This window comes from Alligator sinensis, unplaced genomic scaffold (assembly GCF_000455745.1).
Source record: "Alligator sinensis unplaced genomic scaffold, ASM45574v1 scaffold201_1, whole genome shotgun sequence".
Lineage (NCBI taxonomy): Eukaryota > Metazoa > Chordata > Crocodylia > Alligatoridae > Alligator > Alligator sinensis.
The window spans coordinates 889,444-907,031 of NW_005842661.1; the positions used below are offsets into that span (position 1 = coordinate 889,444).

General features: G+C 48.2%; 1 protein-coding gene across 4 annotated transcripts in view; it reads right to left on the minus strand.

The window, feature by feature from the left end:
• HIP1 (huntingtin interacting protein 1) overlaps positions 1–17,367 on the minus strand; it is a 53,089-nt gene extending 35,722 nt beyond the window's left edge. For 3 of the 4 annotated variants that reach the window (XR_003096261.1, XM_014524784.2, XM_025215687.1), the window contains exons 1-3: positions 16,642–17,366; positions 9,719–9,795; positions 9,087–9,148 (exon numbers count right to left, since the gene is read on the minus strand). Coding sequence is in view for 3 of the 4 variants with exons in the window: in XM_014524784.2 (XP_014380270.2) it covers positions 9,087–9,148; positions 9,719–9,795; positions 16,642–16,755 (253 nt within the window). In the remaining variant the exon portion in view is untranslated. Of the gene's footprint in view, positions 1–9,086; positions 9,149–9,718; positions 9,796–16,641 lie in introns of all 4 variants that reach the window. The other variant, XM_025215688.1, reaches the window with a different exon arrangement.
• Positions 17,368–17,588: the final 221 nt, after the last annotated feature.

Below are 17,588 nucleotides of genomic sequence, written 5' to 3' on the forward strand. Positions count from 1 at the left end.
CTTCTCTGGACCCTCTCCAGGTTATCCACATCCCTCTTGAAGTGCGGCGCCCAAAACTGCGGTCTGACCAGCACCCAATAGAGGGGAAGTATCACCTTGGATCTGTTAGTTATGCATCTGCTGATGCACGATAAAGTGCCATTAGCTTTTCTGATGGCTTCGTCACACTGCCGACTCATGTTCATCTTGGAGTCCGCTAGGACTCCAAGATCCCTTTCTACTTCCGTGCCACCCAGCAGGTCATTCCCTAGGCTGTAGGTGTGCTGGACATTTTTCCTCCCTAGGTGCAGCACTTTGCATTTCTCCTTGTTGAATTACATTCTGTTGTTTTCTGCCCATATGTCCAACCTGTCCAGGTCTGCTTATAGTTGTTCCCTGCCCTCCGGCGTGTCCACTTCTCCCCACAGTTTTGTGTCTTCAAGTTGTGCAAGAGGGTTTTAAAGAATAGATTAGACCAGTAGTACCCAATCTTTTCAATCCACAGGCCAGATAAGCAGTGCCAGGTTAGTCTGTGGGCTGGAGTCAATCCATTCATGGACCCACATGGCTCAGCTGGGGCCCAATCCAACCATGTGGACTGACAGGACCCAATCCAGCTGCACAGGACTGGCAGGGCCCAGGCCCTATCTGGCTGGAAGAGGCTTGGAAATTTGGTGGCAGAGTAGTGGCAGTGTTAATTGTCACTACTCTCCCAATACTAAATTTCCAAATCCATGGGGCTCGATGGCATGGCTCGCAGGCTGGATGGCATGGCTCTGAGGGCCAAATCTGGTCTGTGAGCCAGAGGCTGAGCCCCTTGGTTTTGACAAACACTTGTCTAAGATGGTTTAGATAGGAATGATATTGTCTTGAGCATGGGGATGAACTAGATGGTTCAATCCTACTTTCCTATGATTTCCTATGATTTGCACATTGGCTGCATTGTCAACTATTGCTTTGAAGTTTTGAGAAATAAGGTCTTAGTGTAATGACCTCAACAGGATAAAGGAGATGATTCAAAGGATATTTTCCTTAAGAGCTATTAAGGAAGGAAGCTTGCCTACATGGGAAAGTCATGCCCCATGTGATACAAAAGTTCCACTCTGCATTTAGTGGGAAGCATCTTGGCCACAGGATTCCAACATTTTTTAGTGCTGATACTTTCTCAGCCTTGCTTGTGGGCATAATGGCCACACTCTAGTTTGTGGCAATTTTAAAAAACTTGCAAGTATACAAGGAAATCCTTAATCTAGCCTTCAACAGAAACAGTTGGGGTGAACTGTCCTGAAACCAAACAAACGGTTTCACTATGGTGATCTGACATCCTAGTTCTCCTTTTTGAAACTGGTTTTACAAGGGAGTAGCTGGGGAAAGCTGGATTTTTCTTTGCAGGAAAACAGGATTTGCTGGAGCAGACTAAACCAATGCTCTTTTATTCTAGTGTCCTGCCTGCAGCTGTGGACACGAGCTGGTACTTGAAAGAAGCCCAGTTCTTTCATTCCATACTTTAGCACTCAGACAATGCTGTGAGCTGTGTGAAGACTGAGATGAATTTTCTGTCCCATTATAGCAGGTGACCATGACCAAGGATAAATATCCCTTCTCATGTATATCCCAGTAAGTATAAGAGCAGATGCTGCTTATCTGCAGAATCAAGTAATGAAGCCAACCCTGAAATAACAGCTCTTGCCCTCCAAGCTAAAGCCCAGGCCTGCTCAGTTTTCAGACCACCTGGTAAAGCCAGTGCCTGTACCTGGGAGGGTTGCTGTGTATGGGAACAGGGTCCTGCACACTTCCCTATCAGTGCCCTTTCTGTTATAGACAAAGTCCAGGTCCCCACCCCCACACCGCGTTCTCCAGTGCTGCCTGTCTATTGAGCCATAAAGCTCCATGCACGCAGAGAAAGCCTGTGGTCTCATCCTTCCCTGCTGGGATCCTCAAGAGCCCAATATTTACTTTCCCTTCCACCCCACCCCTATTACTCTGCTGCACTGCCTCCCACCTTTGCTTAGAGCCATTCTCCAAGGGTTAGAAAGTCACCGTTTAAGGCAAGGTTGGGCAATTATTTTGGGCAGAGGGCTGCTTACTGAGTTTTGGCAAGCCATTGAGGGCCGCATGACAGGCAGCCAAGGGCAGATAAATATTAATTTTCTAAAATTTTTAGGGGCCCCGCGGGTCAGATAGAATGGCCTGGCAGGCTGCATCCGGCCCCTGGGCCACATTTTGCCCACCACTGGTTTAAGGGCTTGAGGCTAAAAAAAAAACCCTGCTGGCTGTGTGTGTACAGCCCTGTGTGTGTACAGCCCCTGCTGGCTGGGATTCCCAGCCCTCAGGCAAGGAGCACTGAGATAGCTTTTCCTTCCCAAGAGGATCAGCCACCTCCATCCTCTCTCCTTCCCCCAGGGCCTGTGTGTCAGTGCCTGCTCCTCCCATGAGGTCCCAAGGCTAGTTTGTCAATACAAGATACATAGATATCGCTCTCATGATGTTAAAACAGAAACTTGAGCCTAGCAAGAAATCCCTCCTTAGACCTCAGGAAATGGAGGGCTTAGTGTTACAAGTCGCACAAGGAAAGCCCCCAAGAGAGTGTCAGAGCTCAGGGTGAGCACAAATTCTGCTAGAAGTGCTTTCTCCCTTTTATCTCAGACCTGTCTGACAGTCAGAAGGGAGGTGCTTCTTGTTTCCCTGTATGGTAGTGTAATACACCTTTTGAGAGCCAGCTAGTTAGTTTGGGGGTCATTATACCATTCTCAGTAGGTCACCAGAGAGAATTGTCACCTTCTTCTGGGGCATGCTCATTTCCCAGGAGTTCACCTCTAAATCCATGCGTTTAAGGCCAGATCCATCTCCTAACCAAAGCTAATGCTAATGCTTATGAAGTCCAAGTTAGCCTGCACTAGACTGAGGCTGTTACCCTGAAGCATGTCATTCATAGAGCATGTATAGGAGAGGCAGAGGCGGCTTTTATGTGCGCAAAAACATCATGAAGCTGGTTCCTACTCCACGGTAGGGACCGCTACACAAACACTTCTACCTCAGAACCAAAAGAAGGCCAGGTGGTCTTCTTGATGATCCCCAGAGGAAGAAACAGCTGATGCATTCCACCTCCGTGGGGGCTGCATGACACTGCTCGGAAGTGGACCTTGGGAAGCACAACCCCAAGCTATGCAGCAACAGCAGGGAGCAACAACAATCTGAAAGGCTCCAAGGTCATGTCTGTAAGCCTACTGTCCCTTCAAGCACACTGAACTGCTCAGGACAAGCTATGTTCTAAACTAGAAGTAGCTCAGAAGTGTTTGTACAGGGCTTTGTGTGGGCTAATCAGCACTTCTGAGAGATGGTACAAGGTAGCTTGTCCCTATGCTAATTAGCATGGACTCGGCTACACTGCTTCCAGTTTGGAAGCCAGTATGTCCAGAACAATGCAATGTGCTTCAGGACACCACCACAAGGCTCACTCACTTTCCTCACATGACTAATGTTTCTTTCCCAAAACAGCTGCAGGAAATCTGCAAAACTGGATGAGGGTGATGCATACACAAGCCATCTGTTTTCTCCCCTTTGCAGCCCTGTGGCATGTTCTTGTGCTGCCTACTGATCTTCCTTCTGTGCGTACTTCAGCTCACATCATATCTGCAGCTGTACTCCATATGTGGCATCAAATAGCATTTGTGTCTCCAAAACCCCTAACAGATGCTCTTTTTAAGGTTCTAATCCATGATCCCAACAACTGCGCCTCCTGCTATGCCCAATATGCATCACAGGGCACGTGATTTTGGAATCAGAGATTAGATCCCAATTGTGCCTTACTTGCCAATTCAGGGGGAGTCTGGGATCATGATCCTGGGCTTCCCCTGCATCAGCAAGTTAAAACCTAAGTATAGAGCACCAAAACCCAGTTGTTACTGGGGACCATACCAGGATTAGGAACCAGCCCCTGTTCAGTCCCTGGCACCAGCTGACAATCAGTTGTTTGCCAAAACCTGAGTTTTACAGTTTTTTAATGGTTTTTACAGGTCCTGGGGCATAGGACTGTGGGATTGTGCTGTTGCAGCCTGATCTCAGCATCCTTATGCCAGGGATGAGTAAAAACCACATGTACCACCCAGCTGGATTGTGACAGCCTTGTATGCAGAGCTGTAAACTCCTTGCTTGCTGCCCAGTTCTATTCATACCCTGGTATGGGGTTCCCATGATTGGGCTCCTGCAGTCTGATCCCATGATCTACGTGCACTGGAACTTGTAAAAGCAGGTCCTCCGATCCAGGGACTGGTTCTGTCAGGGACTGTGTCCCAGACCCTTGGTCACATGCTGGACTGGGCCTCATCCTAATGTCGGGATCTGCCATGGGTCAGCACCAACTGGCCACATATTCAGTTTAAGGCATGATGAAAAATGAGCCACAAATCTATTACACATAATGTGCAGAATTAGTTTGTGGCTCATTTACTGTATTATTATGCCTTAAATTGACTTGCACATGTGGCCAGGTTACTATGTAAGGTGTGATTAGCCTGTTGATTGTGTCTTAAATGTAATGCATATCAGGGGCCCAAGGAGGAGCATTATATCTTTCCCTGGGGACCAAGTCATACAAATGCACCTCTCATGCCTGCTCTTACCTTACCTAATGCTGAACACCACAGGGTAATCAGAACTTCAGCCATGCTCAGGCTTCAGGAACTAGAGGCATTTAGACATATACCTTTTTGTCCTGCAATGAGCTGGGATCCAACAGGTTGGAGCAGACTAGATTAAATAAGTCTGCTCCACATGCGAGCTGACATGCACTGCGCTGTACCGTGTGCAGTTGTATAATTGGCAAAATGAGCATCAGTGTGCAGATAATGGCAGCATGCTTTTGAGCTAAAACTCATTGAAAGTGTTTTAGTTCAAAAGTGCACCGCTGCCATTTTCTCAGCACTGACGTGCATTTCACTGCTTATACAACTGCATGAGCCGCAGCACCATGTGCTTTTAAAAGCATCCGGCACTGAGGCACAAGCATGTGTACAAATGCCTTAGGGACCTATTTTAAATTCTGCCAACCTGCCCTTCCCTTCAGAGCATAGAAAGTAATGAACTGACATCCTCCATAATTATGAGGGATGTTGAAAGGCATTTTAACAGTAAATCAAAAGCTAAAGTACACTAATGAGATGTAAATGGGTATAACTGATATTATTCCTACTTAATTCACTTGGTTAATACAGGGTAATTATTTGGGCCCAAAGGCCACATAGTGAGTTTTGATATGTTGTTGTGGGCTGGGTCAGCATGCTCCCACCCCCGCAGCAGTGTTCAGCCATGGGATGGGTGTGATCCACTTCCTGCATGCCCCTTGGGAATGGCAGGGGGAGGTGGGCGTATGGGTGTGTGTGGAAGGCGGGGCTGCCTGAGAGCCAGCCAGGGGTGAGGGGAGGGAGGGGGCGGTGGACAGTGTGTGCAGCAGAGCTCGCTTGGACCGTGGCTACCCCAGCAGCACTCTGCATGGAGCCGAGCCCCACCCAGGGCAGCCCGTGCCATGCTCTCACCCACAGCTGCTGGCCCCAGCCCCAGCGTTGCCATGGGCCCCTGTCAGCGTGCAGCTTCTGGTGGAGCTACTCCCAGTGTGGCTGCAGCCAGCTGGGTGCTGCTCTGCTCCCCTCACTTCCAGGAGCCACCAGGCTGAAGCTTCCCCGCCTTCCCACCCAGAGGGATGCAGAAGGGGCAGGAGCGGGAGGAGGAATTGCTGCTGAGGGTAAGGGGAGCAGAGCAGCACATGGCCGGCTGCAGTCACACTGAGAACAGCCCCACCCTCTGGTACATCTGGAAGCTGCACGCGCTAGCTGGGGCCCAGGCTGGTGGGGATGTTCTTCTCTTATCACCTCCAGCTGCAGCTGCTGGTCCTGCTCCTGCCCCTGCTATGCTGCTCCGGACAGGCAGGAGGGAAGCTTCAGCTGGGTGGCTCCTGCCCCAGCAGGTGGGACTTTGACTCCAGCTCCTAGCAGATTTCCATCTGCTCGCAGGTGGCTGGCTGATCATCACACCAGGTGGACAGAGCAGGTGGAAGGAAGGCAGTCAGGAACTGGTGTTGGAGTTCCATGTGCTGGGGCAGGAACCACCTGGCTGAAACTCCCCTCTCCCCACTCTGCTCAGAGTGGCACAGAAGGGGTAGGAGGAGGAGCTGCCAATGGAAGAGAGGGGAGCAGAATAGCCTCTCCTGGCCAGCGCACACAGCTGTGGGGCTCTTCCTGGTGCAGCTGCAGCCAGCCATGTGCTGCTCTGTTCCTCTCGTCTCCAACAGTGGCTCCTCCTCCTGCTCCTGCCCCTGCCCCTGCTGCTATGCTCTGGGCAGGTGACTGGGGGGACGCTTCAGTTGGGCGGTTCCCACTGGAGGTAAGGAAGCAAAGCAGCACTTGGCTAGCTGCAGACATGACAGCCCTGCCAGAAGCTGTGCGCTGGCCAGGGCCTGGGCTGGAAGGAGTGTGGCGTGGGCTGCCACAGCCGGAGCAGGTTGGGCTCAGCCCCATGTAGAGTGCTGTGAGTACAGCTGTGGGCTGGATCCAGTCAGTTGGTGGGACGGATTTGGCCCACAGGCTGTATTTTGCTCACCCCTGGGCTAACAGCTAAAAGCTGAAATTCAACATCACTAAAAAGCTACCAGCTGTAGTATGCATGGAGGAGTGTCAGAGATGCAATGCATGGATGCAGAGACATTGTAGGGTGGATACATAGAACCCAGAACACTTGGAGACACAACTGCATTTGTATTGCTGCACTGTAGACAGCAGTCAGGGAATCATGGATGTGGGAGAAAGGAAAGGAGCATAAAGCTAAAAGTCTAGGGCTGATGGTCAGGAAATTTAGGTCTTCTCTTATCTCTGCCAGAAACTTGCCTTGTGACCTTGGTCAAGTCCCTGAACAGCCCCATGTCCCTCATTCTACCATCTTGTACACTGGGAGGCTCAGTTCATTAGTATTTGCTCAATCTGCATGGCAGGACATGTGATTTTGGGATCAAGGCACAATTGGGATCTAGTCCCTACTTGCCAGTGCAGGGGGAGCCTTGGATTATGATCCCAGGCTTTCCCTGCATCAGCAAGTTAAAACCCTAGTGTGGGGGACCAAAACCCAGTTGGTACCAGGGACCATACTTGGAGAGTCTCAGATGGAAGAGGCTGTTCAGTTCAGTGAGATTCCATTGACTGCACATATTAGACGGGCATTGTCACCCTTTTTAGAAGCAAGGTACACCTCAACACACTCAAGGTACCCCTCAGAAAATGCCAGTTCTTAGCTTTCACTCTTTTTTTTTTACTATAGAAAAGTAATAGAGCAATTACTTTGTTTCAAAGAACTCAGAAAGCCCACAACAGGTCAGAATGTTTTAACACTATGGATTCCTATTTTAAATTTCTGGATTTATCTTTTCAATCATGTTTGCAAACCTACTAACATTGCGTAGCACTCAGCGGCACTCTTGAAAGGATATCAAGGCACCCCAGAGTGCCATGACTCCCTGGCTAAGAATCACTGGTCTATGGGGAAACAACCTCCTCCAGCACCTGCAACAGGATCACTTGCTGTTGGGGGCTTGATCCTTGGACCCATCTGTTTTTATTGTCCATTCTTAGCTTATTCCACAGCATGATCACATTGTCATCATCTTCTATCAGGACACAAAGTTGCTGAGAGTACTGAGATATGGCAGGATTTATGAACTGCTCCTGCTAGCTCTCATCATAGCAACCTGAACCATGCACCTCCAAGAATCTGCATTACCCAAGCTGTATCAAACCACAACTCCCATAAGGGACAAAAGCATCATCTCTGTTATACCATGGCCTCTGGGAAACTGACAAACAGGCATAACTATCTGTTCTGTTCAGTAACTGTGCTGTGAACCGCTAACAGACATGACCAGGTCACTTCAGCTATATCCCAGCCCAGATTCTGGCAACCTGCAGTCTGGGGAGCTGGCTGCATTACCTCCACTATATTTCAGCATATGTGCAGCTGCTCACTGGAAGATACATCAGTGATACTGCACTAGAGTCTGCTTTCAGGGCCATGACTACATTCCATAAAACATGTAGTAGCACAGCATCTCAGGCCCTTCAGCACTGAGACATGGCTGCATTACCTCTGCTGTACACTAGCTCAGTTTCTCTAGCTTTTAGCACAGAGGTGACTGTACTATTCTGACTAATCAAGCACACCCTCTGGGAGCCCTCTGTGCTAGGAACCAACCATATTACCTCTCTTACATTAAATCAAACCTTCTGGGAACCTCCATGCAGTGACAAATTGCTTTACCCCCGCTGCAAGGTCATTACATGCCTCATCTATGTATATAGCAAGAGTGCCCAAGGCCCTACACAGCACATCAAAAAGGTAATTGCTCTGGTGCTGCTTTAATGTGCCCCAAAACAGAATCCTATGGCTCTGCACAGAGGCATATTACAGCTGAGCACCTGAGCCCCTGATCATACAGACAGGCTCATTATTTTCTCTCTCACTCAGTTACAACCTGTAGGAGCATGCATCACAGAACCAGCTGCATTCCCTCTACCACAGCAAACTTTGAAGTGCAGCAGTACCTCTCTAATACATCTGGAAAAAGAAGAGTGTTAGTAAAAGCCATAACCAACCCTAACACCCAGAGGTAACAAGAGAAAGGAAGAAATCAAACCCCAGGAGGTTGACAGAGTGACAGACTTGGAGACAGGGGAAAAAAAACCATGAAGGACACAGAGAGGAAGTGTAGTCAACTCCTCTCTTGTAGCCTGAAACTTAGTAGGAGATGCATACAGACTTAAGGATACACACACATGCACCCCCTGCCAGAGATACACACAGATACAGATGTCTCCCCGAAAGGTCATCCCACACCTCTCCCAATGAGTGCACATACACACACATGGCCCTTTAAACTGGGACACCAAATTTACACACCTTTAAATTGGAACACCAAGTCTGAGCTCACTCCCATACATAGATGCTTGTCTTCATTTTGCTACCAGAGCTTCTCTCAGAAGGGCAGACCACAAGTTTGCTTGTGGTTTTTTTTAATGTATGTCAACAACACAGAACAAGCTGCTAGTTAATTGAAGTAGGAGTCTTACCTGTCTGGAACAGGTTCAGCTCACACTCCAAATAATCAAACATCTCCACTGTCAACTGGAAACTAGAAACAACAGAACAAGAGCATTAAAAAAGAAGCCTCCCCATCCATAAAAAGCCCTGTGTGTATGGAGAGGGGGGCGGAGGGAGGGTAGTCCACCTAGCGGCTCCCACCCACAAAGGCACTGGAGGGGATTCAATCTCATCATTACTGTAGAATACCACAGTAGTGTTTTATAAAGGATACTCAAGAGGGACATCTTAGCACCAGTCAGTGGGCACACATGGTAGCACAGTTCTCAAATGCAGCCTGTCAGGGTGCACATTTCAAGGCTCAGTTACAGACAGCCCTGTCTATGAAGTTCACTGTGACTTAACAAGGCATGATCATTCCTAGTCACAAAACTGCGGCCAGGAAGCAAAGAGAACCCAACCAAGACATCAAGGCTTTTATTACAGGCCAGCTGCTTTGTCTAGGACTCTCCCACAGAAGCAAGAACAAGGAAATGGCAGGCTGGCACAGACTGTATTCGGTTAGTCATGGAGACCTTTCAAGGCACCCCCTGAACTTGGGTTCTCTGAACGGGCTGAAATTGTTCCCCATAGTACCCCAATTCACATATGCCGGACTTACAAGTTATTGACATCTTTTTCTCCTGCCTCGTCGAGCTGCCGGTCAGACATCTGGAGATTGCCAGGGAACCTAGGGTTCTACACAGGAGGAAAAAGAGGGGGGAGTCAGGAAAAGGGCCTCTGGGGGAACACTACTGCTCTGGGTTTGATCTTAGTGGAGACCAAGCAGGCAACTCTGATGATAACTGAGGGTAATGGCTTCCAGTACGAGCATCATCAGTCTCCCCTTTTCCCACATGTGAAAGGCAACAGCCTCTGACACCCAAAGGAAGGGGTTCAGATCAGTTTCCTTCTTTTTTTGTGTGGAGGCATGGTACAGAACTGGCTTCCAAAACTTGGGGATGTAAGGAAGGGGACTGTATTTCACTTGCTGTGCTTTGCTCAGGTTTGCACAGAACAACTTCCTCCCCTTAGAGGAAGACTCATCAGCCAGTATTTCTTCCTTAGCTTTTACAAGTTACTCCACTGGGTCCATCAAGAGTGCCAAAGAATCATATTAAATGCAGGGCGATAGATACTACTACATTATACAAACATGTGCATTATAGGGTTCAAGTGAACTAGACAGCAACCTAAGGCCACTAGGTTTCCGCTTATCCAAGTATCTTGGGTCAGCAGTATTCAAAACCTAGCACATTGCACAGCACACCAAACAGCCATCCCTAGGTTATTCAGCAAAGTCCAACTTTACGTAGCAGTGCTGCTCTGAACTAGAAAGGACTATATGGGAGAACTCTGCCCTGACAAAGCTCAGGGCTCCACTTGAGGGCAACTCCTTCTCACTCCTCCCTGCCCCACAACAGTATTTGCTCACTGCTGACTGCTCACACTCCTTCATCAGGCTGTACAGGTTGCTCCTGCTTCTGCAGAGCCTCTGTGGCCTGATGGAAGTGAGGGACTCCCAAGAAAGAGATCTCCATAGCTAGGGAAGTTAAATTCAGCACAGACGCATCCTTCTCCAAAGCGTGTCTGAATAGACTGGTGACTCCTGACACTTGCTGTTGTCTCCTGGAGAGGCCTGAAGCCTTAGAGACAAGTAGGTAAGCTGCCAAACTAGTGAGCAGTGATTCTCAACTGGGATACTGCAAGATGTTTTAAAGAGTATTGTGAGGTGTGAGGAGCAAAGCAGATAACTGCAGGCTCCGGCTCATCACTGCCTGGCTGTTCCCCCACTCCTCTGCAGAGATAAACACTGTAATAGATAAATTCGTTTTTTAAAATTGGGTGCTGCTCAATTCCCAAAAGTAATGTAGGGGGCCCTTGAGTCCAAAGGTTCTCAACCTTTTTAGAAGGCTACCTGCTCCTGGTAGGATGCCAGGAATGGTTGCCAAACCCTGTCCCCTAGGAGTAAGAGGGGAGTAGAGTCCCCAATAGCCCCTGATGAGACTCAGAGGTTCTAAATGTGGTCTGGAAAATTGCTCACTAGAAACTAAACAGAGGCCAGCAATTTGTCAAACTGGCCATCAGACAGCTAGTGGGAAAGCAATGGCTGAGCTAGACCCATAAAGATCCGTATCTCATTACCATTCCGTTGGGAACCCCAGTTTTCTGTACTGATGCCTAGACTATTGGTCCTATGGTCCTGCAAAAAGAGGGGTACAGGCCAGCAGGGCAACTACATCAGCTGAGTAGCATCTAGCCTGTTTGTCTGACACTTTTCAGTTAGATTTCATAAGAACCAGGATGTTCCCAGCTGCAGATGTAATGACCATGCGGAGGGTCTGTATGCTGTGTGCATGGGGAGGAGCTGGCGCCATTGCTCCAGAAGATGAAGCCTCTTCTATATGTCACCTTGATAATCAGATTATCCTCTCCAGACGGTTTCAAAGGAGGACTATACAGCTCTGATTAGATTTAGATTTTGGGAAGATTAAGGTGTTTGTGAGTCAGGCCCCTCTTAAGTAGTAAGCCAATTGAAGTAATTATAATAAAGAGTCCCAAGAGGTAATGCAAATCCCCCGCTCCCCACCACTGCCTGATGGTGCAGTATAATCCCACACCACAGATCCTGCAAGCCCTGGGCTACAGTTCATGGATGTATACAAGCCCAGGAATCTTGTTATTGTTGTGGAACTACCCCGGCACTATCTTTTGCAGACTTTCATGGGTAAAAATACTGCATTTGGGGATACTTATGTTTATGCAGTTTTAAAAAGATATTGCCCAAGTGCCACATAAACTGCAGTCAGTTATCATCTAGCATCCACCCTTGGTGTGAATGGTAGCACCTTGCACTGCTCATGGCAGCAGTGTGCCTGAGTTTGGGATGGGATGCAATCATCAGTATGAAACCTGTAATTAGCCACACTAGAATACAGCCAGGGCAATGGGATTGTTGCTCCAATTCATAAGCAGAGTGCCCAGGGATGTTTAATGAGTACAAGTGGACACCAGTCAAAGCGTAAAATCTTACCTTCTGGCTGCATGAAAGGCAACACAATAGCCTGGATTTAATTGCAATAAAGTTGCAGCATATTTGACCAATATTTTTAATTTTTTTCTTGAAAGAAAACTCTTACTGTAAGTAATAAGTTGGAAGAGACTTCTGAAACCCTGGAACTGCAGAGTGGGGAGACATGGAATCAGATTATGGACTGGGGCACTGCTTGCTCCCTGGAGAACAGGGCTGCAGTTCAGCTCAATTTCCCCACAAGCAACTATGTACTGGACTTTCTGGGAGTCTGTGGGCAAAGGATGCCCATGGGCAGGCCAGGTTAAAAGAGCTGGACTGAACCCAAGGCTTGAGGAAGCTTTGTGGTGTTGTCTAGCATAGATTTCTGGGGCAAGCATCATTCCTGAAGAGCAAGCCTCATGAACTGCACTTGTACGCTCCTATTCCTTGCAGCATAGTGTGAAGCAGATGTTGAAACCCGCTGAATATCAGTTCTTATGTTGCTCAGAGAGAAGTCCAGGCACATGATTGCAGGAATCAGGCTTCCAGCAGGTGTTTCGGCCAGGTTTCAGTTCCCTGTTTGAGAACAGACGACCAGATCCCCTTCTCAGCTAACACCCATGGAAGGATCCAACCCAGGGAAGCCAGCAAGGGAGTATGGATAAAGGAAGCAATGGCATCATGGGATGCTTCTCAATGTCACAGGATCCCACATATCCAGTCATCTTTTGTAGACCCCAGCCCCTGCAGGTGTGCACAAGTTGTTCTGTGGTGTCAGTCCCCCATGAATCCATATCTGGGTCTTTATAGGGACTGCTGCCGGGCAAACTGGGATAAAGTGTCATGGGTTCCATTTGTGCTGGGGCCTTTGTCAGTGGGATTTCCAGAGGGAGCAATGTTGCCATGGAGAAAAGGAACCCAGGGAGGCAGTATCTTGGTGCAAGGGTCCAGAGAGCTCTTATCTGCACTCCTCCACCCAATACCTCCCATAGAGGAATATGTAGGGGTGTCCAACTTCCTGACTACATGCTGGTATTTTTTGCCTAGGGGACAGATCACCCAGAAAAGTTACTTTCAATAACCCCTTGACTTTCCCTCTTCAACAGCAAAGTCTTAGGACTTTGGGCACTTTTTAACTCAAAACCCAAGAGGTGAGTTTAGACCAATGCAGCTATCCTGGAGTACACTTTTCAAAGCAAAGTGCCATTTTCAAAGCAAAGTGCCATTGCTTCCTTTGTCCATACTCCCTTGCTGGCTTACCTGGGTTGGATCCTTCCATGAGTGTTAGCTGAGAAGAGGATCTGGTCGTCTGTTCTCAAACAGGGAACTGAAACCTGGCTGAAACACCTGCTGGAAGCCTGATTCCTGCATTCATGGGCCTGGGCTTCTCTCTGACCAACACAAGAACTGACATGCAGTGGGTTTCAACATGGGGACGGTTTAGCTATACTGAAAGTTCTCATTCTTATAGCAGAGTAAGAGTGTGCACAATGGGGGGGGGGGGGGGGGGGGCCGGGGGGGGGTGTTCCAAACTAGACAACCCTAAGGACACATCTGCTTCCCTCCCTTCCACAGCAGTATGGAGGGGAGGGAATCAAGGTTGTGGGGAGGGGTATTGCATTTGTGTGCAGTGGTCTACTGCCAGTTAGAGCTGGATTCACTAGGGAGAAGCTGGGACAGTGAAAGAACAAGGCAATGCAGGGAGTTACCTGGAAGGGGGCTAATAAAAAGTAACTCAGACATGCAGATTCCATTCTTAGACAGATGATACTCAGAGGATGAACACATGGAGTGTTCTCTGGGAAGAAACTAGATATGGTTCATGTCCCCAATCCTGAAGCATCTGGGCATCTCAGTAGTCACCTCCTTGGATTAGGATGATAACAGTTGGTTTGTACTGAACCCCTTAATGATTGTGATATAAAGAGTCCTTTCCATCTACACTCATCAGCCAGAGAAAAGCTTGGACCTGCAGCCTGCTTCAAGAAGTTAAACATCTGTCATCTGACAGATCCAGAGGGAGAAACAAATCCTAATGTCATAGGCCTTGCCTGCCATTAATCTCCCTCCCTTTTAGGGAAAAGGAGGTACCTACCTGCAGGAACATCTCTGCAGATCCCAAATACTGCAGTGCCCTAGGGAGAGAAAGTTGCTTCTCACACTTGAGTCCAAAACCATGCAAGGCTCCATTCCATTGGTTACTTTTAATCCCAGGGAAGAACTAAGATATAAGGACTCTTTCTGTACTGAGTTCAGCTGAGCACGTCAATTATGATGCAAGAAACTAGGCACTGGTACAAAAGGAAGACACACGGTCTTGGAACTGCTTGGGGGAGCTTTGGAGATGCTGGGCACAAGAATTCAGATGGGTAAGAAGTCAGCCAGAATTATGCTATTCCAACTGCTCAGAGTCATCGGGAGCAAATGCTTTATAACTGTACAGCTGAGATTCAAGTGCAGGTTAATTGCCTGGACTGGCTAACTCAGTTGGCAGAGCATCAGACTTTAGCAAAGACAAATGTCAAGTACTGTACTTTGGGAACAAAAACCAAATGCAGAAGTGTAAAAAATGGAAATAACTGGCTCGGCAGGAGCTCTAGTGAAAAGGATTTGAAGTTATAGTGGATTTCAAACTCCACTTGAGGTAGCAGTATGATGCTGTTACAGACAAGGAAATGCACTTTTGGGGATGCATCAACAACATTATTTTATGTAAGCCACAAGAGGCAAAAGACTCACTCTACATAGCAGTGGTTAGGCTTCAGCTGGGATACTTTGTCCAATGTGGAGTCCCACAGTTTAAGAGGCATGTAAAGAAACTGGTGAAGGCAAGGCAGAACATGCAACACTTTCAAATTAATGTGCCACACAAACTAGCCACAAAGATGCTCCACGTTAAGTTCCAAAATATGGAACACATTTGTGGCTATTTTGCCATTTTAGGGTGCAATAAATTGGCTAAACATGTCACATGTTACAACTTATTCTGTGATTAACATGGTGATCGCACAATAAATGTTATATCTGCGAGGGGCCTCAGTGTGCCCTGGGAGCTCCACAGGGGGGAGTCAGTACAGAGTAGGTAGACTGTGCTGTAAATTCATGCTCCAGTTTACTGTGCACTAGCTTCCTTGTGTAGTTAGGTTTTGCACTCAATACTCACAGCCATTCATGTCATTTTACAACTTATGTGCGTGTTTCAGCATACAGTTTCCCAATGCACCACTGGTACACTGCTCAGCCCATTCTCTACCACAAGGTAGAACGCGGCGGGCAATTATTTTGGGCAGAGGGCTGCTTACTGAGTTTTGGCAAGCCATTGAGGGCCGCGTGACAGGCAGCTCTGGGCAGGTTAATATTAATTTTCTAAATTTTTTAGGGGCCCCGCAGGCCGGATAGAAAGGCCTGGTGGGCCGCATCTGGCCCCAGGGCCGCATTTTGCCCACCCCTGGGGTAGAATGTCCAGCTCTCTCAGTATGTGGCTGGCTTGGAATGCTGTACCTCAATGCAAAGGCAAACAACACTACAAGGCCTGGCACTTCCTGGCAGAGACCTCAACTAAGAGCGAGCATGCTATGAAGCAAGGAGCTCAACAATTGATTTCACAGATTGCCCCCTCCAGCTAACCAGCACATGCAGCAAGACACAGTACCAACAACTGAAAGACCAGTTGTAGTTTCTAGACCAAGATAGTACTCTACATCCCAGCAGGGGCACATATACTGTCAAAGCAGGGTCATTTGGCTCTGGGACTCGGCATCACACAAGACTCCACAACATCATTCTAACAGTTGACCCAAAGGACCGCAAGAATCATCTCTAGTTCTCCAGAGCTAGATGTCAGTGAAGAGGGCTCAGTTCTAACATGATAAGGACGTGCGTTGGCTGAAAAGCAAGTGATACATCGTGCAATATGAGTGATAGCTCTGCTTTCCAGCTTACCTCCCAATAGAGAAGCATGGACACATGGGGAACCCAAGGAGTGGAACTTCTAGAGCCCTTTCACTCACTGAATGAAACCAGACCAGGGTAGAATCATAGAGAAGTAGGGCTGGAAGGGATTCTAGCATCCTACCATCCCTATCTAAGCCATTTTATACAAACCATAATCTAAACTCTACATAAGACTACCATCAACCTGGACACAACACAGACCTAACACTCAAACCTGCCACAGATAAAGGAGGGGAACCACAGCAGCCAATGTCCTGCTTCTATAAAATGTTGTCAATGTATGCTCAAGAGATCCTGAGTAGAGGGCCATGTCCCCTACTACAGAGGAAGACAAAAATCCCCACAGTCCATACCAGTCTGACCAGTTCCTTCCTGGCCCCAAATATAGAAATCAGCCTGACCCTGAGCAGCGGGGCAAGACCCTTTAGCCAGGAACTTCTGGCTTCGGTCCCAGCAGGAGCACTGGCACACCACAGCCGCAATCCCTAGCCTTGGCTGTAGCCAACACCCAATGCCTCAGAGGGTACCTAGAAAATAATGTGTTTGGAGGAGGAAGTGGAATGGGCAAGCAGGCTCACTTTTATATGGAATTCCATTTTTGTTCTCAGCAGTTTGAGGTAGATGCTGCATAGCTGTCCATAGCCCTCGCTCAGATGACCCTGCGGAAGAGAAGAAATCAAGTGATGAAGCATTTAAGTGTGATGCTGGCAAGATGCCTGGTGTCAATTTGCTTTGGGCAGGAGAGGTACGTACTTCCCTTGCTGAACTACCTGGAATCACATGTTACCTTTAAGGTCAAAAAGTCATACCTATGAGACCTCTGCTTGCTCTTTATAATTCCCTGTTCTCCTAGTCTCAGTTTCTTTTTATGTCCCAGTACACAAACTGTTTGTGTGCCCAGCTGCTGTGCATGTCCTCCGCCCTCCCCTCCCCCATGTATTTATCTAAGTCATATATTTAAAGTCACAGATCTTTCTAACACACAAAAAGAAAGCAAACTATCCACAGGCCAGGCTCCTTTGCTCTCAGTTTCACTTCCCAAGACACTTCCTATGGGACAAGGCCTTCTTGCACCATTCTGCCAGCTTCTCTGCTACTTGTACACCCCAACTAAAACTGACATTTTCCTCCTGATTTCTCAAATTGGCTATATTCTTGCACATGATGTGACTGACACCAACAGCCCTATTTGACACTACTGGTATCTAGGGGCTCACCGATAGCGATTTTGGGGCCCGATACCAACAGCTGATTTTTAAGGAGGCATATTGGCTGATACCGATCTGATTTCTGATGCAGCTGTGTACTACTGGTAAGTCTGTTGTGCTGGACAGGGAGCGGGGAGGGAAGGGGCATGGGAGGGGCAGATCAAGGCGCCTGTGGTGAAGGAGGGAGTGGGGCTGGGGCAGGGATAAGTGCTGCCCAGCCAGGGCAGGCTGTGGCATGGGATGGAGCCACTGTTCATCTAGGGGGCGTGAGGAGGGTTGGGGGGGGATGGCTCCTGCCACTATACACACCCCGGGAA